The sequence below is a fragment of the Podarcis filfolensis genome (assembly GCF_964270895.1).
Source record: "Podarcis filfolensis genome assembly, chromosome: 12".
In the NCBI taxonomy this organism is placed as follows: Eukaryota; Metazoa; Chordata; class Lepidosauria; order Squamata; family Lacertidae; genus Podarcis; species Podarcis filfolensis.
Window position 1 is genome coordinate 36,125,797 of NC_139614.1, and position 23,225 is coordinate 36,149,021.

The 23,225-nt window shown below is 45.2% G+C and overlaps 1 protein-coding gene and 3 long non-coding RNA genes across 13 annotated transcripts in view; 3 read left to right on the top strand and 1 right to left on the bottom strand.

The window, feature by feature from the left end:
* LOC310746291 overlaps nucleotides 1–3,679 on the top strand; it is a 4,109-nt gene extending 430 nt beyond the window's left edge. Inside the window, exon 2 of the long non-coding RNA XR_014540589.1 lies at nucleotides 1,642–3,679. This is a non-coding gene — a long non-coding RNA (uncharacterized lncRNA). The remainder of the gene's footprint in view (nucleotides 1–1,641) is intronic.
* The window catches only part of MLLT10 (MLLT10 histone lysine methyltransferase DOT1L cofactor), a 127,773-nt gene that overhangs the window by 5,160 nt on the left and 99,388 nt on the right, over nucleotides 1–23,225 (top strand). The window contains exon 2 of one of the 9 annotated variants that reach the window (XM_083579344.1): nucleotides 23,019–23,187. In XM_083579344.1, coding sequence (XP_083435470.1) covers nucleotides 23,019–23,187 — 169 coding nt within the window. Of the gene's footprint in view, nucleotides 1–22,212; nucleotides 23,188–23,225 lie in introns of those variants that run through there. The other 8 variants (XM_083579337.1, XM_083579340.1, XM_083579336.1 and 5 more) reach the window with 8 other exon arrangements.
* On the bottom strand, nucleotides 3,761–9,535 carry LOC310746270. 2 transcript variants are annotated; one of them, XR_014540558.1, is made up of 2 exons: nucleotides 9,496–9,535; nucleotides 3,761–5,167 (listed from the first exon to the last, which is right to left on the bottom strand). It is a non-coding gene; the product is annotated as an uncharacterized lncRNA (long non-coding RNA). The 2 variants fall into 2 exon arrangements; XR_014540559.1 differs by having other exon boundaries at nucleotides 9,387–9,527.
* LOC310746334 lies at nucleotides 12,367–14,483 on the top strand. Its single transcript, XR_014540645.1, has 2 exons — nucleotides 12,367–12,925; nucleotides 14,143–14,483. It is a non-coding gene; the product is annotated as an uncharacterized lncRNA (long non-coding RNA).

Sequence of the window (23,225 nt, forward strand, 5' to 3'; positions counted from 1 at the left end):
CTCTTCCCGCCGCTGCTTTCGCTCCAAATCAAATGACAGAGGGAAGTGAGCTGGTCCGGAGACACCTTCATCAATTAATTCCCCTCAAGCCAGCGCTGATTGGACACTCCTGACAGGTGATGCAATAAAAATTGATATTCCACCCCCTTCGCAGCTCCCCCCCCCAAATCTCTGGCTAATTAGCATACTCTTAGGCTCCCACCTCCCCTCCCAAAGTAAATAATACTGTTAGTATATAAATCTTTCTATTAAACAATCCGGAGCTCCCAGCCAGCCCACAGCTCGCTCTCGGCGGCGCTGGCGACTGGAGGACCGGGTTTGGAAGCCCTCGGTGACACGGGTTTTGTTTTGTTTTTTGAACAAATATAAGAAATAAATGGAATTTGGAAACCTTCTTGGGGTTATTTAGTGGGGATAAAGTGCGGGGGTGGGGAGGACAGAAAGCTGTTTCCCCCACGATACGAATTCTGTGGATGTAAAGATTGGATGGGGGAGCTTTTAAGTAACCATTTTAAAGGGGCGCTTATTCTGCAATGCGTGTCAAAAGGAGGGTTCCTCAACTGGTATCCCCCCTCCTTTGGCTTTCAAGCATAGTTAAACAAAACAAAAACAAAACAAAAAACCCTGGGGTTTGTCTGACGTTATTTTGTATATTTCTGTGAACGACTCGGAAAACGAGAATACTCACGTTCGCTAGCTTAAGTCCCTTCTTTTTCCTCTTCCTCCTGGTCTCTCACTCTCACTCTTTCCGATAGCTAAGTTGGTGCTACTGGGGGTGGGTGGGAATTATTTAGGGCTGCGTGGTTATCCTGAGCTCCAGCCCCGCAATACTGTAACACTTTTCTCTGAAATTCTGCCTGTAATATTGGGGGGTGGGGGAGGGGGAGAGGAGGGGGAGAGGAGGAGGTTGGAAGAGAGAGGGGGAAGAGAGAGAGAGAGAGAGAGATCGGGACGCGGGCTCACGTCAGACCCATAACAAAGCCGAGATAAGCCAGCAGCAAGGTCTCTACTTTTCCACAGTTCCCCCGTGCTAGCTCCCAAGGTGGAGGGAGTCCCCCCTCCGGTCCGCGCGTCCACGCCAGGATCGCCTGCGTGTTGATTGCTTCCAGCAGGGGGAAAAAGATGGCAACAGAGCCGAGAGGAAAGCTTGGAGAAGGAGGAGGAGGAGGAAGGAGGGAGGGAGGAGGAAGGGGAAGATTGCAATGGGTCACAGGGATGCTTCTGACTTCTAGGGTGCCGCCTTCGCTAGAACTTCCCTGGAGGCTGAGGGTTCTTTCCCCTCCTCCCCGCTACCTACGGTCCAGACGATGAGACTGCCCCCCTCCCCGCCGCTGGAATAGTAAATTCACTGAAGGTGTCTGGGTGTAAGGGGTTTCCTATTCACACGTTCGGTGTCAGAATGTGGGTGAGCGAAAGAGGCTTGCCCCTCCCCCCGCACACTTCCATCGCTCTATAGAAAAGGCTCTCTCTCTCCCCCCCCCCCCACCTTACAATTCCAACTTTCACCTTTCCCAAGTGGCGGCCGAATATTTTCGGCTCCGTGGACAAAAGAGGGATGGGAAATAAGGCCCAGCCCACGAAAAACTTATACTGTCTTATTGGGGGAGGGGGTGTTTGAGTGTATTATTCCCCCCCTCCAAGCCCTTCCGTCTTTCAGATCTATCCCAACCCAACGGCAAAATGACCAGCAGCCCGGCCCTATTCCCCGCATCTAAGCGGCTGAAGCCCCAGTCGAGCCGGAGTCGAATCGGCGTCGATCCAAATCCTGCTAGTCCGCGGGGTTGCGGTGGATCGCAGTCGCTAATCGATTCACGCCGAATTCCGGCCAGAAGCACAAAGTGGCTGTGTCTTAGCAGAGAGGAGCTCGCGGCCAGAGCCAAAATGAAATGCATCCCTGTGCTCCAGGAAAACCACTGGGATTCCTCGGACGAAGAAACAGGGTGGGTGGGTGTGTAGGGGGGAGCGGAAGGTAAGAAGAAGATGGCCTGTCTTCGAAGGCCATGTGCCCCACTGATATAGAGTCCCATAGTCCTATGCCCCATAATATCAGCGGCTGCAGAATGATTACGCCGGAACTGGGAAAGCAAATAAGCAAGTCTACCAACAGAGCTCAGCAGTCCCGTCCCGTCCCCACAGAAAAACTCATCCTCCCCCCCCCCCTAAATCTCCTGCTCTTGCGTTTTTTTTTTTTTTGTTGGTATTCATTTTCACGGTCGTTGTGCATGACTAGGTAAAATTCAGCAGGCGATTTCTCTCTCTTCCAACCGCCCCCCTCCCAGCTCCCAGTGTGAGGACTGAAGGGCCAAGGGGTGCTGGCGAGAGCCCGGAAATTAAGAAAGTCCGTGGCCTCGCCTCTCTACTCAGGCTGGGCTTGACCAAGCCGTGGAGCTCGGCTGCTGCTCGCCAGACAGAAGGCGACACAACATGCACGGTAGTGACTTCTTCCCTCCGAGCTTCAAGGCCCGGTTCCCTCTTGAAGCAAGAAACTGTTGAGAGAGGGGGAGAGAGAGAGAGAGAGAGAGAGAGAGAGAGAGAGAAAGAAAGAAAGAAAGAAAGAAAGAAAGAAAGAAAGAAAGAAAGAAAGAAAGAAAGATTTATACACACACAGACCCTTGTCTCAAGGAATATCATTCCTATATATGTGTGGGTGTGATTATATATAATGTTATATATTATAGCTCTCCCTTGAGACAAGAGCGAAAAGGAGAGCTTGGTCCAGGGTCTCGTGATAGTACAGCCCTTCCAACGCAATCGAAAGGCGGTGGCGAACAATGAATGGAAGGCTCCTCGCAGCCCAGTTGAGCTCCGCATCTGGCTGCCTTCGCCTGTGCGCGTTCCTCTTCCCCATCGCGCAGGAGACATCGCCTCTCATTCTGGAGCTGCAAAGCAAAGTTTGGAGGGAAAACAGCTGCCTGGCTGTTTTATTTTGTGTGGGGGGTGGGGGTGGGTGTAGAATGAAGCGGCGAAGAGGGAAATAAAGCGGTATCAGCTTTTGTAGGGTTAAGCAATGGGGACCTTTCAGACCCCTCTGTTCTCGGTCTCCTGTTCCCCAGGATGGCAGCCGTCGTCTCGTGCCCCCCACTCTCGGCACACACACAGCCCCACACAACGCTGCTCCTCCCCCTCCCCCCCTAATTTGATGCTGAAGGTGACGGCATCCCTGACAGGCCGATCCACAAAGTAAATGAAGCCCGAGGTATTGGCTTGAAAGTTCCGGCGGATGCCTCGCTGTTGGTCTATTTCGCAAAGTTGAGTTCTAAAGTCGTGGCTCGGTTATTTTTAGGTTCCAAATCGGCACAGGCTATACAACCAAGTCATCCGCCTTGCAAAGGGTGGCGTACTTCGGAGTAAAGAGGTTGTGGGGATCTCAGCCACACAACAAGCGCATCCAGGCTCAGAGACTGAGCCACATCCATTCTGCCTCGCAAACACTCTCTCTCTCTCTCTCTCTCTCTCTCTCTCTCTCTCTCTCTCTCTCTCTCTCTCACACACACACACACACACACACACGACTACTGTCGTCTGCTTCTTTGGCTTCTCCAGGCTAGGTCCCCAGTTTTTGTTTGCTTTAAACATCGACGTTAAAAGCAACAAAATCGGGTGTGTGTGCGCTTTAAATAGCTGCTTTTCTTTAGCAAATCGACATTTCTACCAAGGTACAACGTTAACTCTCTATTTGGGGGGGAAAATCGTGGTAACAACTGTGTGTGTGTGTAGGACTAGATCAGTTAATAAACAAATAAACACACACACCAAGACAGAGATCTTAAGGAAATATTCAATACACATGGGAAAGGCACATTGGAGTCGAGTTGAAACTCCCGCACCAGATTCCCTCCCGCAGCCTTTTGTTCCTTGAAACTTCTCCATCTTGAGTTTGCGGGGGGGGGTGGGGGAGGGGAGGAACCTGCCAGTTTTCTTGTGGTCATCAAAACACACCGCTGCATATCCGGGATCTTCCTTACGCACTTCGGGAGTCGATCCTCATTTCCACAACCCCTCGCGGACCGAGGACCCTCTCTGGAAGCAAAAGGAAGGCCGAGAAGGTTTTTCCAGTGGATTCGCAGGCAGGCATACCGAAGCTAGCAACAGTTTTGCAGCTTCAGATTATTAACGTGAGAACGCTCCCTCCAAAACACACAGCCACACACGCTGGGGGAGCGGATAGATATTGGGGTGTGTGGAAATAAGGTGCCTGTTGTCGGCTGTGTTCAAAATTAGGCGAGACTTTTCTGATTTCCCTGAGTGAACAACAGACGCCGGCAGCGTTCATAGAGGAAAATCAAAGGCAGTACAATTTCTCGGCCCTGCCACTGAGTCCGCCTCTCCAGTCCAGCTACGGGGGATTCCTTGAATTCAAATGCAATTTTAAGCACGCTTTCGGGGCGGGATGGGGGGGGGGACCCTAATTAAACGGAGTAGAACTTCCTTCCAAGTAAACGTGCTTTGGCTTGGACTACTAGGCTGCAACCCTAAAACGCTTAGTTGGAAGCAAGTTGCTCTGCAACCCGCGGGACTTATTTTTCCAAATACCAGGAAGATCTCTGTACATTTGCAAATCCTGCCGAAGGATTTAGGAATAAATCTCTGCACAGCGAAAAAGAGTGAGGTTCACTGCATTGTGAATCTGTTTTGTTTTGTTTTGTAAGGTGGGGAGGGTGTGTGTTTTACCTGAGGCTGAAATGTGGCCTTCTTTTTCTTTCTGGCGAAACAGATAAGGCTACTGGTGGATCCATATACCAGTTAGACGAGGAATTACTTGGATTTTAGGTCGTCTTGCAGCCTGGAAAACCTTTAAGTGAAAGTATTCGAATTTAAGCTGATTTAGTGACACTGATTTCAGGCATCAGTCCCGGTAGTTATGAATGGGACGCGGTGGAATTAATGGAATCAATAATTCGAAAATCAATTAGATTGAATCGGGTTCAGCCTTTGGACAACAATTCAACTGGGTTGTGGATAGCGAGAACGCTCATGAGGCATTTTCCTCTTCTCACCTCCGAGAGAGAGAGAGAGAGAGAGAGAGAGAGAGAGAGAGAGATTATCAATCAAATGTGCTCCTTTTCCCATCGAGTAGCCCCAGTCTGTAATGTATACCCTACCTTAGATAGGATTTCTTTACCTTAGATGATATTTCAGTCTGAAGCACTCTTGGCGAACGACAAACCTAATTAGAAAATAACGAGGAAAAATAATATTCCTCACCCAATGCTGTAAACCTATTCCCATTGATCTCAGATTGCATAGTTGTTGTTTTTACTGTGTGGTATTAAAAACATATAGAAGCTCCCTTGTATCGCTGCTTTTTTGGGGAAAGGGGGGTTTACTGGGAGATGAGTGTGTCTGCATTTGAGAGAGGGGGGTATATATTTGAAAACGCCCTCTGAGGTTGTGCTTTGATATATTTTCATTGTGTTATCATGACTATGTTTAAACAGCCCTGCAATCCAGGCTGACCTCTTATTTCTGGGGCAAGTCACTCAGAGCACCATTTACAGCCCTTTAAATGTTTACTTGTGAAATGCAACAGCACTTTAAGCTTCTATTTTCACTAGGTCCTCGAATTCTCCGTATCCTGGTGCATTTTCACACTACAACAGCCACCTCCAGACTATCTTATTCTTGGTTATAACCCTTTTCCGATTGGCACAGCTTATTATTCGTGGGTTATTCTGCATATAATTATTATAATCATTATTATTTTATTTCAGAGGTAAAAATATATCATTTCCCAGCCTAAATTAGATTTTCAGAGTTGGTGCATTGCCTGTAGTCCCCCCTATAATATATCCAGGGCGGATTGGGGGAGGGGAAGAAACAGTTGGGGAATATGGCAAAGGGACCAAAACCTGTCAAAAGGGTCATTCAGCTCCCAATATCATTCAGCCAAACGTAAGTGCAGACTTTAAAAAAACCCTCCACATACACTTATTTTAAAAAGGACAAGCATAGACACCTTTTGACACATTACAGCAATACCCAGTATAGTTAAAGGCTTTGCGTGGTGTGGGGGACACTCCAAGACCCATAGCTAAGTTCCTGCAACACATCACACTGTGAGTTATTTCTCTGTAAACAGAGAAACAATTTATAGTGCTGTTGAGGGCTGCTTTGTTTTCTCACATGGACATATCTTCTTGCTTTGCAAATATCAGGAAAAGAGGTTTTCTTCTCTTTCATCGTCAAATTTCCCCCTAGAAACTTCGCTCATCCTTGTTGTTTTTAAACCTCACTTTTAAAGAAGAGGTTTTTTGGGACACAAACTGCCTGCCATGTTGCCTACTGACCCATAATCAAAATGCAGTGACCTCCTACCCTTTTTTTGCCCCTTGACCCATCCTGAATTCAATGCAGCCTTTATAAATTTGCAAATCCTTGGACGTAAAGGGGGATTTGGGGAGGCTTTGTTCTGCGAGGATCCTAAAAGTGTGCATTTTTAATTAGACACAAAGGTGCAGTAAACAAAGACTCAGGGACACGCTGGTGTTTCTGACGTACAGGTGGGCAGACCCCCCCCCTCACACGCCTGGACTCGATTGCAAAAGATATATTGCCCACCCCAAACGCCCCCCCTCCAAATTGCCGCCAAAAATAACGCACCAAAAATTGAAGCAAGCAGCAAAAGGCAATTACAAACGCACACGAGATCCAAAGGGTTAGGGATTGCACCAAATTAGCAATGTGGTACAAATCACTTTCATGACGTAAGGAATGGCCAGGCCAGAGTCTTCCAGCGTTCCTCATCTCTAAGGACTGTGGGGATCCTGATGACCCGGGGAGGGGGAGAGAGCGAGAGGGACGGAGAGAGATTTGATCTGAAGCTACAGGCACATTCCCTTATCTCCCTAGCTATCAGCCAGTTTAAAGGACACCATAATTACGATTGCGATAAAAGCAAGACAATGCCTGCCTATTTGGGCTGAATAAATAAGGAATGTTTACAACTGTAGAATGTTTCAGTGGCAATTAAAGGCTGGCAAAGAAAACCTCTCCTTCTGCCCTCAACCTTATTTACTCGGTTTTGCTTTTATTGCAATCTTTTCATTCCTTTCCTTTGCAGCAGATCACCTTTTTAGAAAGGTGGTAAAGAGGAAATGGGGAGCGTTACATGAGGGACAGAAAAGACACCAGAGACGCCTGCTCCATATTTGTTGTTATTTTTCTTCATTTCTCCAGTTGCACACACAGAGCGAAACTTTCAGGTCTAGCCATAAAAGAGCCGGGACATCCAGCGCGGTGTTACAATATGGCGCTGAGGGGGCTATGCTCATTTCCACCCACAACCAAAACCCAAAGATGTTTGAGGGGCTCCAGAAGGTGTTGGTGGACAATCAGAGCCTTATTTCCTCTCAAGCCCGGAAACCGAGGGAAGCCGAAAATCCACCTCATTTGCTAAGACACAAGGATCTATTCAACTATCCATTGTATCAGCAAACCTCATCATAATCAGATTAAATGCAGGTTTGGACACTAATACCTGCGAGGCCGAGCATTAAACATCGCCTGGAGTATGCAGAAATCAGTGAATGGGCTTCTTTTGCTCGCTTGATCATCGCGTTACCAAAATAGTAACACCAACAGCATTTCCTCTTAAAACAAAAAACTGTTCCTCCTCCTCCTCCGACACATTTTCTCCCAGCTACAACCATAACCTAAACTTCCCAACCTCGTTTTCTACCGCCGGCTCATTTGTTTTTATTTCGAGATTCAAAACTTTTGCCACATGGGGTGAGAGCAAGAAGGGTAGTGGGTTTCAAATGCAGGCAGGGATCGGCTTTTAACACATTCGCTCTTAAGGAATTAATAAAGTGCAAACTTTTTCTTTCTTTCACGTTAAACTCTCACCGGGAAAGGTTTCCTTATTTAAAGCTATGGGAGGGGGGCAAACATGTGCGTATGTGCGTGTAGTGGCGGCGGCGGGGGGCATCCTAGTGTATATTTGCAGCTCTCTGGCTAGTTCCAGGCCCCCTTTCCTTTTGAAAGTTTTAGACCTTCAATACCCTCGGATTCTACTGGCAGACTTAGGATGGCCTTGGAGGGTCCTAAACGTGACCATTCACTGAGGCGGGGGGCTACAGCTTGCAACAACGTGCTCGGCAACTTAATCTTGCCCCAAAATGGGAAGAGCGCGCAAAAGAACGGAATACAAACTCTCTCTACATCTCTAGTCCCTTTCTAAGGTGGATTGTGTATTTTGCAGCCGATGGGAACGTCTGGATTTCGCAGCAAAAAGGAGAGAAGGTAAGTGTTTTATCCTTGTAGCCGCCAGTTCGTGGAGAAACAATGCCAGAACAAAGGGGGCCACTTCTCCCTATGAAGCGTTTTGCATTTTCTTCCTCCATTTCTCATCGAGGAGACACTGGGGAGGGGGAAGGGAGAGGCGACTCGCACAACTTTTTCGCTTTTAGGTAAGAAAGGCTGGAGCGAGCGGGGCGTTTGAGAAACTAGCCACCGGCGCGCGGATTTAAATACTACTCAAAAGAGAAAGGGAGAAGGATCCCAGCAGCAGCAGCAGCCGCCACCTCCCTCGCACCGCCTGCAGCAAACGGGTCCGCCGCCAATTCAGCGGCGCTGAAACTGGAGAAACGGCTCGCGCCGTCTCGGCCGCGAAAAGAAAAAAACCCAAACACCACCTAAACCCTCCCTTCCGAAGGCGAGCCGGCGCCTCCAGCTCGGCCGGGCTTTCGAGCGACTGCTCCGCGCGGAAAAAACGGCTAGGAGCCGCGCGAAGAAGGAACGGGGCTGCGTTTTAAAACGCAAAATCTCGCCGCCGCCGCCTTCGGAAAAGCGGCCCAGGAAGGAAACATAGGGAATATATCAGGGTCTCCCCGCCCCCCGATCGCGGGGAGCAAAGGAGAAAAAGGGCCCGGCGAGGTTTGTGCCTGCGCGGGCTGAGGAAGGCAGCGCGCCTTCACGAACAGCTCTCCTGTTTGCGGTTTTGTGGGGCAAGGGGGAAGCAGGAACTGGAGGCTGCAAGGTCCTTTGCAGCCGAGAAAGCGCTTCTTGCCTCGGCGGGAGCAGGGAGAACCCGGGGCCTGTTGTGGCCCAAGCTCAGGAGGTGGAGGCGGCATTGCCTAAGTTGTCCCCGCGTAGCAGCAGCAGCAGCAGAGGATCCCCCCCCCCCGGTCCAATGTTTATAGCTCTCCCCTTCGGCTGCATTGTCCGGGAGCAGCGGGGGGAGGAGACTGGAGAGAAGGGGCCCAGCGTCTCCTTACGCCAATGTAAGGCGTCGCTGCCTCCTTCCCCCCAGAGAAGAAGAGTGGCGGGCAGGCAGGAGGCAGGCAGGCAGGCAAGCGCAGTTAGCACGAGGAACCCGCCACCGCCGCTGCAGCAGCAGCAGCAGCTTCCCTTTCCCCCTCTCGCCTGGGCTCTTTCCATTCATTTACCCGGGCGCAGGGGGCGGGGCCTGCGGGCCGGTGACCTTTCACCTCCTGCCTTCCTGCCTTCTCCTCCTCCCCCTCGGCGTTTCCTTTTGCCGCTCGGCCATTTGCTTACCCAGAAGCCAGCGCGCCGGGCGCGCTCGTGCCGAGCTCGAGTCTCTCGTAATCGCCCCTCTCAACCCCGCCCACTCCGCTTCTCTCTCCCCTCCCCTCCCGGGCGCGCGGCTTCCAATCTCAGGCCGGCAGGCAGCTCCTGGCGGAGGCCGCTGCTGCAACTCCCCGCGTGGACGCTAGGGGCAGCCGCTTCCAAGGGAGGGTGCTATTAGCTGCCCGCGGGAGACTTTCTATGGATAATAATAATAATAATAATAATAATAATAATAATGGTTCGATAACGCCCTTTATAAAACAGTTCCAAACACTAATTTTACGGTCCCACTGACACTGGTGCAGATTACTTTCAAGTCACGTATTCAACATCCGGTATCACTGTCCACGTTATTATAGGTAATTATTAATTATAATTTCCGACAGCAGTAATTAATTGCATTTATTGAACACAGCTAACGCGTGTCATAAATCAGGATTATTTACAACGATGACGGTAATGCGGCCGAAGAGGGAAAAAAAGGAAAGTTCCTGAAAGTTTAGGCAGGGCGATTAAAACTGGGAGAAAAGGAGGGGGAGATGGTAAAGGATTTCCCCTTCCATAAGGCAAAGAGCTAGACTTCAAAGCCCCCACATCCCGCCCCCAATATGGGGGAAATGTAGTTGAAGGGAATATTAGGGAACTATTTCGAGGATGAAGAGTCACTGCAGTTCCTACTCAGCCTCTCCTGCCCCAAGTCATCATCTCCCCTCCCCCTTCCCCCAAAAGCAAAAGGGCTGGCTTTGAAGAAAAAGGTTTAGAACTCTTTGTTTCTGCTTTTCTTCCTGACCATGTGAGTGAGGCGGGGTTGGGTCGGTGGGATTGGAAAGCAGCAAAACAGGTCACTGGGTGACTTGCTTCTTCATCCTTCAGCTTTTAGCGTCTCTCTCTCTCTCTTTTCGCCCTAGAAAAATGACACTCCTGGGTTTCCTTAAAAAGAATATTTTAAGTGGGAAAAGAGGGAGGGGGACTCGAGATCGAGGACTGTTTTAATGGTCTCCGTCTAAAGCATGAGGGGACTACCATCAAATGGCACAGCGTTTCACTCTTAAGAATATCTGAATAGATCAAATCCCGTTCGCCCCTCCTTGGAAGGCTGGAAAGAAACAAGTTCTTTTAACGAAGAGCTTTAGAACTTAAGCTAAAGCTGCAGCCGAGAGGGAAGTGTTTTTCTCGGCCTTGCTTGCGGATCTGCAGAGCTTGCAGCGTGGCCCAGAACCGGTAGCGTTCAGATGCACGTGCAGCAGACAGCCCCGGCCATCTGCAATATCTTCAGATCGCTGCCTGCTTTTTGTTTTTGTTGAAGCCTTCCCAACCTGCGAGATCACTGCGAGAACAAAGTGCAGGCTAGGAGCAGGCGTGGGCCGAGCTTCCGGAGGGCTCTGAGACGGAGGAGGGGGAGGGAAGAGGTGCTTCTGGGGACAGCCTCCCAAATCGCAGCTTTCCCCAAAAGCAGCAAGACGTAGAAAGTGGCGACCCAAACGGTGACCTGCTGCATACGAGCGGAAGGTTGCAGGGAGGACAGGAATCCATCCGAACAGCGAGGCGGGATTGTAGTGCATATTAAAGAAGAGATTTTACGAGGCTGGTTTTCGTTTGAAAGCATGGCCGTGTTAGGCAAATGAGTGTCAAGGCATTGCACACGGCTTTCTTGGGAGATTCTTGCTGGCGACATAATCGATACAAACAAATCATGTAGAAGGGAACAAAAAGATTCTCTCCCCGCGCCACCCTTAAATGGTAATAAAAGACTGACGCTCCATGAATTGTCAAATCCCGCTAAAGGTTTTGAGAGAGACGCTTGTCCACCGGGCGGAAGGGGGATTTGGAGCCGCTTGTTGCCTGTTGAATATGACGGACAAGTGTTTTCTATCCCAGACAAAATGTGCCTATTCGCCAAATACTCCATTGGAACAGGTTTTGGCATCTAGCTGTTAAAAGGGTCTTGTCAGGTCTTGAGTAAAATAAATGTTTTAAAAAATAAAATTCTGACACGTTAACATGGTTGTCAAAATGTGGAAAAACAAGATACAGTGGTATTTTAATTATTTAAGTGGATTTAAACCTCTTTCCCTCGCTCTTTTACACATAGCATCCCAGTTAGGCACCTGATAATTTCGATCCAGATACCAATTAATGCCAAGTATTTTGATTAAATTGATTAATCCTCTTATGCTACATGCGTTATTTAGAAGTGAGTTCCATGACATGACTTGCATTTCTTAAGTTTACTATTTGAGATGTTAAATTGCCATCCATAATCAATTTATTCTGGATCAATCTCTTTGGATTATTCTGGAATAAGCAGACTGTTGAGTGTTCTTCTGGGGTTGCAATCCTGACACTTGTTTAGAAGGCAAGCACAACAGAAGCAGTGACCTATTGCCAGTTAAATGTGTTTTAGAAACCAGAAGCTGATGTTGTGTGATCGGCTGCAATTGTATGCAGGTTTTCTTGAGAGTAAGACCCACAAACTCAGTCGCCTTTACTTGCAAGTAAACATGAAAGAACCCAATTTTAACTGGGCTGTAAATCCAGTTGCCAGTTAAGTGCCTATAATTCCCCCTAATTAGCATATCTCCATTTCTGTATCCCATGGTTGGGCCATGCTTACAATGAGCAGTGGATTGGTTACAAATAGATTTTAGTTGTTGGAATATAAACCAGCTCATTTAAAAAGAAAATAATGGAAACGTATTTTATTTGTAACAAAAACACACCAATCAGCAGCAGATTGAAAAGAGACACTTCCTCATAGTGCAATAATTTAAAAATACTCTTTTTATTAAAAAAGTGGGAAATAGTTTTATGTTTATGTGAGAAAATATCAAAGCAGGAAAAGGTTTGTTTATAATAAAATAATTGCAAAACATCCTCCCACCCTCCAAAATACAGCAAATAAACTAAAAGAAAGCCAAAATGTAACACAATTCCACTCATGGTTAAATTATAGGTAAGGAAGTTGAACGAAAGATGCATTTTGTTTATTTTAAAGGGCCTGTCTAGGTGGCTCTTAGTTGTATTAGTTTGATTTGTTAAAAAGAAGAGGAATGCTTTTTGTTTTCTTTAGAGGTTAGCATCTTGTGAATCTGCTGTCTTGTGGTAAAACTATTGAGAATTGCAGAAAGATTCTCAGCGAACAAAGAAGGCAGCCTTAGCAGGGCAATAGGAGCGTGACAGTTTGAGCCAAGGTGGCAAAGAGTTCAAGTCATGAAGACGTTAAACCGAAGTTCTTGGATTGAAGCCAGTTTTGCAGTGAATCGGCTTAATTCCCTTTCACTGGGACTTCCTTCCGAGTAAGCGCATATATGAGAGGACAGTAGAGCTCCACTCTATCGGTTGTGGATCCAAGCTTTCCTAAGAGTAGTTTTACCAGGGTTGGAAGAAATTGAGAAAGGTCTGTGGTCAGCAGCACTTGTCCTGTTTTGATTGATGATCTATCCCATCCCCCCCGCCCTTTTCTCCTGCAACCAACCGCTGCAAAGGCTGCTTAAAAGAAGAAGTTTGCCTTTTTGGTTAGGGCACATAAGCACTCCCCAGAAAAAGCAGCATGTGCTGCTGCATTGGAGGAGAGCGCAGAGCCCCCGCTTTTCCTCTAGGCAGCGCTGCAGCTGCGAAGAAGGACGAGTGAGCAGGACAGGGGCCAGCTGGCAAGGCAGTGGCAGCAAAAGGGTTTTTTGCACGGCGCCTTTGCAAGGTCGTCCTGATTGGAACCCGGGACCCTCGTGTAAGGGAAGAGGGGAGAGGAGCTTGGCGGGCAGCCAAACCCAATAACCCCCACCCTCTCCCCTTCCTCAAAGCCCTTTTTGCGTTGATGAAAGAGGTTGAGGGCGAGCAGGTGAAATAATGAATTTGTGGGTGTCGCTTACAAAACGAGAGTCAATTGAGAGGCCTGCTTGTGCAAGGACTAAGCCTGGCTGGCAGGAGGGCTCAGAGAAGGAGCTGCTCCTCCTGAGGGAAGAAGCAGCCCAGCCAGGCTCGCAGCCGGGCCTACTAACTACAGGCCGGCCGGCCTGCCTGTAGCCACAGGAGCAGAAGGGGCTGGGCCCCACGAAAGAAGCCGCGAGGGACGCCGAGAGAGCGCAGGGGGAGCTGGGAGGCCGCCTGACGAGATCTGGGGGGCGGAGGGGGGGGAAGGAAAGGGGCTGCCGGCGGCGGCGGCGGGAGGGGAAGCTGCGAAAGGCGGTAGCAGCTGCCGCCGGGGAGCTGAGGCCTCATTCAGGCAGGAAGTGCAGTTGGAGGGAAGGTGCTCGGTTGCAGCAGGCGGGCCGGGGCAGCAGCGAGCGGGGTAGGCCGGCCTCCGTGAGGGGAGAGGAAGGGGAGCCGCGGCTCCTTTCCCCTCCATTGCTCGTAGGGAAGCCGCCGCTGCCGCCCTTCTTCGCGCGAAGGCTCCCCTTGTTTTCCCGCCGCAGCTGTGAAGGAAAAAGGGACGAGCTTCTGCTTTTTGGGTTGAGCTTCCCCAAGCACTATTTTATTTTATTGTTGGGGTGTGTGTGGAAGGAGTACGGTTCGAGTTTGTAATGCTCTTCCCTCCCGGTTTCCAGCAGCAGTTTTATCTGGTCCATAAGTAGAGAGGACTTTTTCCCCCTCTTATTCTTCCTTGTTTTTCTCTAGTGCTGCTGTTTTATTCACTGGGCTTTATAGCTCACCGAAGGTAAAAGACCCCACCAGGGAGAAAAAGCTCGCCTGATACAAAGGGAAACATCTGTTCAGCGGTGAATTTTTAGAACAGGACTTTTCGAGAGGGAAGGGGAGGGGGAAAGGGGCAGGAAACAACTCGAGGAGGAAAAACACTAAATGCTGAAATAATTAGATTTTACGAAGAGGGAGCTAAAGGGAGAGTGGGTTCGGAAAAGAACGGGTTCTTTTTTTTAAAAAAAAATGTTGCTGAAGTTGGAAAAACCGTGTCTTCTTCCTTTCAGAGGCTGGCAAAAATAAAAGTTCTTAAAACGAAAGGCCTGTACCTTCTGAAGTGTTTCTCTTTAAAAAGTAAAAACAAAAACTAAATGGATTTGTCCTTAAAAGCAATTCAGTTAATTTGAGTTGATTTTGGTCATTTTAATTACTTGAAGGAAAATAAACTGCTTAACCTTGTCTTTAAAAAAAATATCCAACAAGTGTCTATAATACATTGTTTTTAAATGTTGCGCTTGGGGTACTGTTTACTCGATCAGCCTTGTTAGATGGGGGGAGGTAAGCGTGTCTACATTCTTTTTAAATATATATATATATAGACTTGAAACTATTTTTCTGGTAAAATAGCATCTTGGCAATACAGTAGTATTGTTTCATGCAACTTGAGGGAATTTTAAAAGGCGGATTAGAATAATTTCTAAATATTGTATTTCCATGTTCTCTGGGGGGAAATGGAATTTATTGAAGTTCTGAACTTCAGTAAAGCACTCAACAGGGCTGTATTTCTGGACACCATGGAGCAGAAAACTGTTGGTAGCTTTCCTGGAGACAGGGTTGAAATACGTTTGTGTTTATTCCTTTTCTTTGTAAAACTTGCTGTCTTTGGAGCCTTTAGATAGTAAATGCCAATGCAGAAGAGTAAGGCAAACCTCACTTTGAAAATAATTTCAGAGTTTAAAATTCCCATATTTTGAGACATCACCATAGTTAAAAAATATATTGGTGGTTGTAATCTTTAATTATCATGGATCCTTAGTAACAAATAATTAGAATAATATTGAAATGTATATGTGAGATAAGGCCTTCAGATGCACACATAATTTATATAAGGCAATACGTATACAGGGATTTTAAAATCAAATCTGTATTACAGAAGAAAAATACAGCTGAAGGAACAGGAGAAATAGCATGTCTGGTTTTTCCTCAGTGTTCCATACTACTTTTCTTGTTTCCGAAATAGAAACATTTCTCCCATCTTCTTTCTTGCCAAATGGGTAATTTTTTAAAAAAAAAATTAGAGTAGCACGATGTAAAAAAATCACATTCCGACTCTGAAGTGCCACAGTGAGACTGACAAAAAGTGATCCGAGGCTTGTGCCCTTAATTCGCTCGGAATGTTAAGCTTCCCAAGATACTCCCCGCCTATGCGGTCATGTTAGCTTTTCTCTGTGTTTAGTAGGTGGTTTTTAATGGCTTAAAATTAGTACGTGGATCGTCTGTGCCCTTACGTTTGTAATATCAATATTAAAAAAAGTGTGTCCTGTAACAGGAAACGTCACACATTGTTAGATTTTTTTTTAATGGTTGCATTTGGCTACTCCATTCATAGACACAATACAATTAATTAGCATATTCTTGGGTGTGTTTTTGAGATTGGGAGGTAGTAGCCCCCATTTGAGGAGAAAACTCCTTAAATAAAAAAAGTAACATGATTCTGCCCAAACCAGACACATAATTGATATTGACTGGAGATCTGCTTCATGTATAGCAAGTTGCTTTTATATTTAACAAAACTGCTTTCCTCCCTTTTCTATGGATAATTTCTAACTGGTGATAACAGTCATTCTGAAATGGCTTTATAGTTTAGATGCATGATAGGGAATTAAATATGTTTTCTAATAGAAGAACAAGCATGAATAAAAAGGGGAAATGCAACCTAGGAGTATTGACAAAAATGTGAACCAGCATAAACTTTTGATTTCTATTCAAATATAGGCTCATCTTTCATGTTTTTTGTGCTTTTTGGTGTGTGTGTGGATGAGGGGAAAGACTACTTTCAAATATCCCTACTGCCAGAAACAAACCATTTACAGCAAAATTCCAAATCTTTATTGAGATACTGCAAAGAAAATCAGTGCATTACATTTAAATTACATTAAATCTAAACTTTAAAGTTTACTATCTTTCCCTCTGCATTATTATATTAAATGTGTACAGCATTATTATATTAAATGTGAATTTTCAAAAAACCTTTAATAATAAATTATATTTGTATATAAGCTGAAAGTAGCACTTAACTATATTCCAATGAATAACTTTATAAATTAGCTCTTAAATGTAAACCTTGGGCCTCTCAAACTGAAGGTATGTTTACCCACCATGCTAAAAAAAAATTCCTGTGCTGTAATATTTACTTAGAATATTTAATCTAGGGGTTTTATGTAAAAAACACTCTTTTGCATCATGTTTACAGTACATCTCAGGTTGAAATTAACAATTAAATGCTAGCATTATCATAATAGAAGCAGTACTTGGAAAACAACTATTTCATCCACTGGTGCTCCTAGTTAAGTGGCATTTGCCCAAAGCCTCCTGAGGTGATAGTGCAATTTAAAACAATATAATGGATGCTTTAAAAACAACTTCCCAGTTAAATTAGTGGTTTTACTGGCTAGATTCTGAGAAAGATTCAAACATGCCATCACAGTTTTAACAGTCAAAGTTATACTTACATTAATAGGTAGTTTGGTCAGCACACAACTGACTTAAAACTTGTATGTACAAATTGGAAAATGTGTAAATACATTAAAAAATGCAGATGAAAGGTGAACTGCATATAAGCTAGTATTTGTATTGCTGCAAAGTATTCCTGCGGTTATGTGTACATGCACACACACAAAATAAAAATATATATGTTTTTACTGGTGTAGCTTTACTCAGAAACTCTACAAGCACATTTTGTTTAAAGTAAGTTCTGTTTAAACCAATTGGAAAGTAGATTTTAGGACTGAAGTACTGAACACAACAGGATTAACATAGGGAGTAAAAAAACATGGACAGAATGTTATGCTCTTCATAACTGAGCAAGGGCAAATAATTTGCTGAATTCAGACCACTATAGCTTATAGTTTTAAATACTGTATAGCAGTAGTGTGTATGGGTCAAATCACAAGTGTCGCACTCCACACTGTGGACTGACCATTATGCTTTCATTTCCTAGGATTAAACAAATAGCAGCATTAACATTTAAATTAATGCTATATTCAAGTTCAGCAAGCGAAGAAGGTAAATAAAGTGTGCTTTTAAAAAAATAAACACAAATAAGAAGATACTTAATAGCTATTAAGTTTTTTATGAATATTATAGCTTCTTGTGCTTGGGTAAAGTATAAAATTTAAGTTTGGACAAAGATCCAGTTTTAAAATCTTAACATGTTAAGGGCTTTAGGCAAGCATCTATTCCTACCCTCACTCCTCAAAAACAAACAGCCCTGACACAACTCTTCTATTCCTCCTCCATTTATCCCTCCTTCCCTCCTAATTGTTTTCAACATAGGATGAAAAAGACATGTTTGGGTTTGAAGAGATTTTTTTGGTTTTGCTTTTATATATCTGTTTTACCTCACATGCTCGTTCTTATTGAGTAATAAGAAAATTACACCTGATTTAATTGTGACAAAGAGGTGATTAAGTAATACAGGCTCTTTTGCTCAACAAGCCCAGGATGTGTTACTGAATCCATGTTTAGAATTATTAGCCACATGCAAAACATAAAGGACATTTCAGGAAATTGGAATTTTAGGTTGATGCTATTTGTTTTTAAAATATTTTTAAATATTTAGGTGATACAGGACGTTAAAAGTGCTGAGAACGTTTTTGTACGTTACTTTCCCCCACCTAACATTTAAAAGTCTATTTCCTATTTAAAATAAAAGTAAATAACATGAAACCCTAGAAGTACATCCTATGGAGTTCAATGCCACCTACTCCCAGGTAAGTGTGTATAGGATTGCAGCTTAAAACAAACAAAGTTATAAAATAGTAGAAAATTACGTGTACCTTTAAATTATGTGGATTGATTTGTTGTCTACATTGTATCTTTTAAAAAACTACCAATTTGAAATACAGAGTAATTCAATCTTTGCCTGTTTTCCTTTTCTAATAGGCATATTTCTATCTCTGGGTCTGAAAAAGCTGTGAATTCAAAAACATTTTCCCCTATCATCAGCCTTTACATCTATTCCTGAAAACACACCCTAACACCCCAACTTAAAAACCGTAACTTGAAAGTAAATCTCATTGATTTCAAACTTGCCTCAAGTAGTGTGCTTAGGAATAGGATGCAAAAGGTTTCCACATTCCTATCATATGGATGTTAATGGCTTACTATGTGTGTAGTACATTGTCGTAAAGCCTTTCTCTTCCTATTTTGCATTTCAATGGTTCTTTCCAAATGCATTGTTTTACAAAACCACCAAGAGGCTATCTACATTTTGTCATCCAGTTCCCTGCAATGTTTTAAAATAGGATCATAGTCCCTCTTTCAGTCTATATATTTCAATTCCTTAAATGAAACTAAAGTTAGTACAATCAATTTAAAATAAAGTTTAATGTATTATTATAGTGCAATACAATTTACCCTGGAGGTTTTTGTGGCAAAATCAAAGTTTTATATTGATCATTCTGTTAATATACAGCATATATACTTTAAAAAAGAGAGATTTGTTTAAAATGCATCCAAAGGTTTTGCAAAATACATTTCTAACATATACATTTTAGTTTGGGCAGTTCTTTTTAGCATGATTTTCAGTTGACATTGCTTTACATTCTAGGAAGGGCCAAATTTTAAATGATACTGAATGTGAAAAATGAACTGTAGAACTATATGAAGCTTAATAGTGTTCAAAAGAAAAAATACGTCCAAAGCTTTTACAAACTGGAAGGAAACATAGGCTGCAATTTTATTACAATGTACTTTTCCAGAGTACTGTATCCCTTAGGTTTCTTGTCCATTGTATGCTTTGCTAAACAGCAGAACCTTGGTGCTACTTAATTCTGAAAGTTCCAAGTCCTCAGCATCCCTGACATTCACCCTCCCTTTGCTACCTTAAAGTCCAACTCCATCTGTCAGTGCACCTATCTGTATTTATTCAGTCTCCCACAATAGTTCCTAGTAGATGCAGACTGACTTGTTGAATAATGCTGCTTCAGTCACTCTGGGTCTACTTTGTAGTGAAGTGGTTGGTATCTATTTAGTTCTTTTGGTCTCCATTAAAAAAGAATAAATATGAGGAATGATTTATGTTTAAATAAAACATTTTGTTTGGTCTCCATTAAAAGGCATATAGTGTGTATGGGAAATTTCCAATGAAAAGGGCAATGAAGAAACAAGAATTAAATTAGTCTGTAAGGTAGCAACAAACTGTCTACAAACTAGAGTTCAATTTAGGCCACAGTTCTAATGCTGGGGTTAACAATATCACTGGGAATACTTTTTAGAACTTAGATATCATTTTCCTGAAATAAGCAAAAATAGCTTTGAAATACTCTTCACTCAGATCCACAACTCATTTAAAGCTGCAACCCTAGCTACACTTTCAAGGAAGACCCATTTAATACAGTGAGGCTTACTCATGAGTAAATATGTATAGGAACAGGCTAATTTTTGAATCATTTAGGTGTATACGGGTCAATAGAGTTGACAGTGCAATCCTATATTTTTTTCCTTACAATAAGTCCCACTGTGTTCAGTAGGGCTTACTTCCAAGTAAGCATGTATGGTTTTAAAGTCTGATTTAGTTAAAACAGTAGTTTGGTTTGATAGGAACACAGTTATTAAAGTGGAATCTAATCCTTTAAATAATTTTATTTAAATAATAATGTAGCTTTCAGAACATAAGGAAATTAATAAATTACACAATATACTTCTAATTTCCATATCTTTGAAGGACTGAAAGATAATACACATGATTGAAAGGCAATACATGTTTTTGTACTTAGGCTCTAGGATTTCAAATATCACTCTCCATTCTACATATTTTTTTCTTTGCTGTAGCAGGCACATGGAAATACAGGCACTTTGTGAAGCATTTTTGTATGGTATGTCGAAAGTTATTGCCTCAAAATGCTCAAACTGGACTTTGGGGGGATATTGCCATGCAGCGTACAGATGAATATTTGGCAGATCACAAACACTCCAATGACCCTGTTATGTTAATCGAAGTGCTCAGCTATGCCTTCTGTAGGAAATGACACTCACCACTCCCTCTCCCTGTCCTTCCTCCTCTATCTAGAAAATTTCACTTCAGACTTTAAAGGACAGCAAAAACTGACCCAAGATATCCCTCTCATAAACTGCAGGCTCTGATATCCCAAAGGAGAATAGTTCTGCACATCTCCTCTCTCTTTAAACAGCAGCTCTTCACAAGCCCACATATCTGCAGATGTGTTAAACTGTTCTTTATTTCACAACTTCTAAAACACACACACACACTTAGGACAATACAGATGGTTTAATACTGTACACTTGATTTAAATTGTCTTCATGTCAGGCAATAATGCAGTCTTCCAAAATCATACAATTTTACCAGTCTATGCATAAAGTCACTTTAGCATGATAATAGGGAAAAATCAATGGTATTTTACTTGTAAGGCTTTCCCTTCACCTTCTCCTTCACAAAAGTAGCAGCCCTGGGGCTAGTGGAGGAGGAGAATTTTGCAAAGCTGCATTTAATCTCCTTTCAGTCTTAACAGTAGCCACAATTAGTTCCTTCTGCTACAGTTCTACCTGCTTATAGTGGATAATTGAAAAGCTTGGGATTCTGATAACCTGAACCATCTCGTTTTTTACTCTGCTTTTTGAAATATATAAAAGCAAACCCAACAATCATTGATCAAAATCTGGAAAACATGTCATTTTAAATTAATCTAGATAACAAAAACATCTAAGTTTAGGGGGATGTGCATATTTCTAAAGGGATAAAGCAGCCTGTCTTTTCCCTGGTTGTGTTGTCTGCTCAATTCTAGTTTTAACAACAGCCATGCAGAAAGACCTCTGCATGCATGGTACTAAAAGATATGGCGAGGCCAGGATGAAGGTAAGGAGAACATGAGCATTTCTGCAGGATTTGTGCAGTGGTCTCTAGGTTAGCCAAACAGAAAAGTGGAAATGTATCAGTTCTGCCCTTGCAGCTAAAGTGATGCAAGAGAAACCGAATTCCAAAGGGATATAGCTATATTACCCGTGTTTTATAGCAACTAGGGTAATAGAGTTTGACTAAGTAGTATGTATGTGCACACAGAGAGATTAAGACGCTGTTTCTATAAAAACAAAGAATTCCAGAGAGTACTTGGGAAAGTTTGTCACCATAAAATAGTATTTTTAGATGCCACGGTGCCCATTGTTGTTCATAGACACGATATATATTGGAAATGCAGCACATTCAAACAAGTTAAGAGGGGGAATTTTGGAAGGATTAGCTAGCAATCCGAAATTGAGGCTGGGGACCCTTAAAGCAGGAAGGAAGTGCCCCTGAAAGGAATTCCTGTTCCAGGAGTTTGGGATCATCAGGGTGGGAGAGGAATCCCGCCGCATCAGCCAAGAAGAGAGAAACGGAATTCAACATCCCTTGAAATGCAAAAGAAGAGCCTGTTGCAGAAGAAATGCAGGTCGCATGTGTGCGTACACTCCCCCCCCCCCCGCCCGCCATCCCAAGCTGATCAAATTTCTAGGGCCAGGCTAGGTGATCGCAATCGTTTTTGTTTCACTCAGGCTTTAGACTCTTCCCAGCTGTTTCAGCTGCCTGGCTTCGTAAACACACGAGAGGATGCGGTGCGTGTGACGGAGCGAGGAGCGGGAAAGTATAAATCCCGCTGCTCCTCAAGGTGTCACAGCGGCCTGAGGGAAATAAAGAGAGACTGACGGAAAACACGCGCGCGCGCGGCGCTGGGATCTCTCGGGAGCAGAAGAGTGTGTGATGCCATCGTTGTATAAGTTAACACGTGTAAGAGAGGAGGCGCACGGCTCGGGCCGGGCCTAGTCTGGCACTCGCACCACACACACACACACACACACACACAAGAGCACGAGTCCCTTAAGGCAGGAGGAGCCCGGCAGCGGGAGTGTATATTTGTCACTTGGCCCTCCGCCCCAGGGGACACCCCCCCCACCTCGACCGCCCCCGTCACGCGCACGCTCTGACTGGGCAACAGCTCAAAAAAAAAAAAAAAAAAAAAAACGGTTGAGAGCCAGCAGGGCAGCGCGCGACGCAGAACTTCGCCCAGCGAGCTCGTGTTCTGCTTTCGGCCCATGAGCCACCGCGGGGGAAAAGGAGGAGGAAAAGCGAGAGAGCGAAGGCTGCTGCTGCTGCCGCGTCGCGGGGCCTTCGCCGAGGAGGCGTTGCAGTGCGCCTGCGTGCAGCAGGCCCCTGCTTCTGTTGCCTTTTTCGCGTTGCTGTCTCTCTCTCCCTCGCCTTCTCTCTCTCTCCAACCCCCCCCACCCGAGTCCGTGCGGCTCGCAGGACTGTTGCCGCTGCCAGCAAGCCCTTAATTCCTTGCTGGAGATCTCCCAAGACGGACTGGGTACCTGCCCGGCCGAGCCGGCGCCCAGCGAGGAACTTGGAAGGAGCCCCTTATCCGCCGCTCGGCTGTTGCTGTTGCTGCCGCCGCCGCCGCCGCTGCCACCAGCGGCCATGGGTCCCACGTCCCTGCTATGGAGGCGGTACTGGCGGCGGCGGTGGCTGAGCGACTGAAGGCGGACTGCTGCGGGGCAAGAACTGAGGCGGCGGCGGCGGCGGCGGCGGCCGGGGTCTCTCCGGTGCCGGGGGGTGTCGTGCTGACGGTGTTTTTAACCCTTAGATGGTCTCTAGCGAGCCGCTGTTGCTGCCTGTGTCACTGGAGGGTGAGTTCTCCAATAGTATGAAGGAGATGATCGGCGGCTGCTGCGTTTGCTCCGACGAGAGGGGCTGGGCCGAGAATCCGCTGGTTTACTGCGACGGGCATGGCTGCAATGTCGCAGTGCATCAAGGTGAGTGAGACGGGCCTGCTTCGGCCAACCTCTCTTGG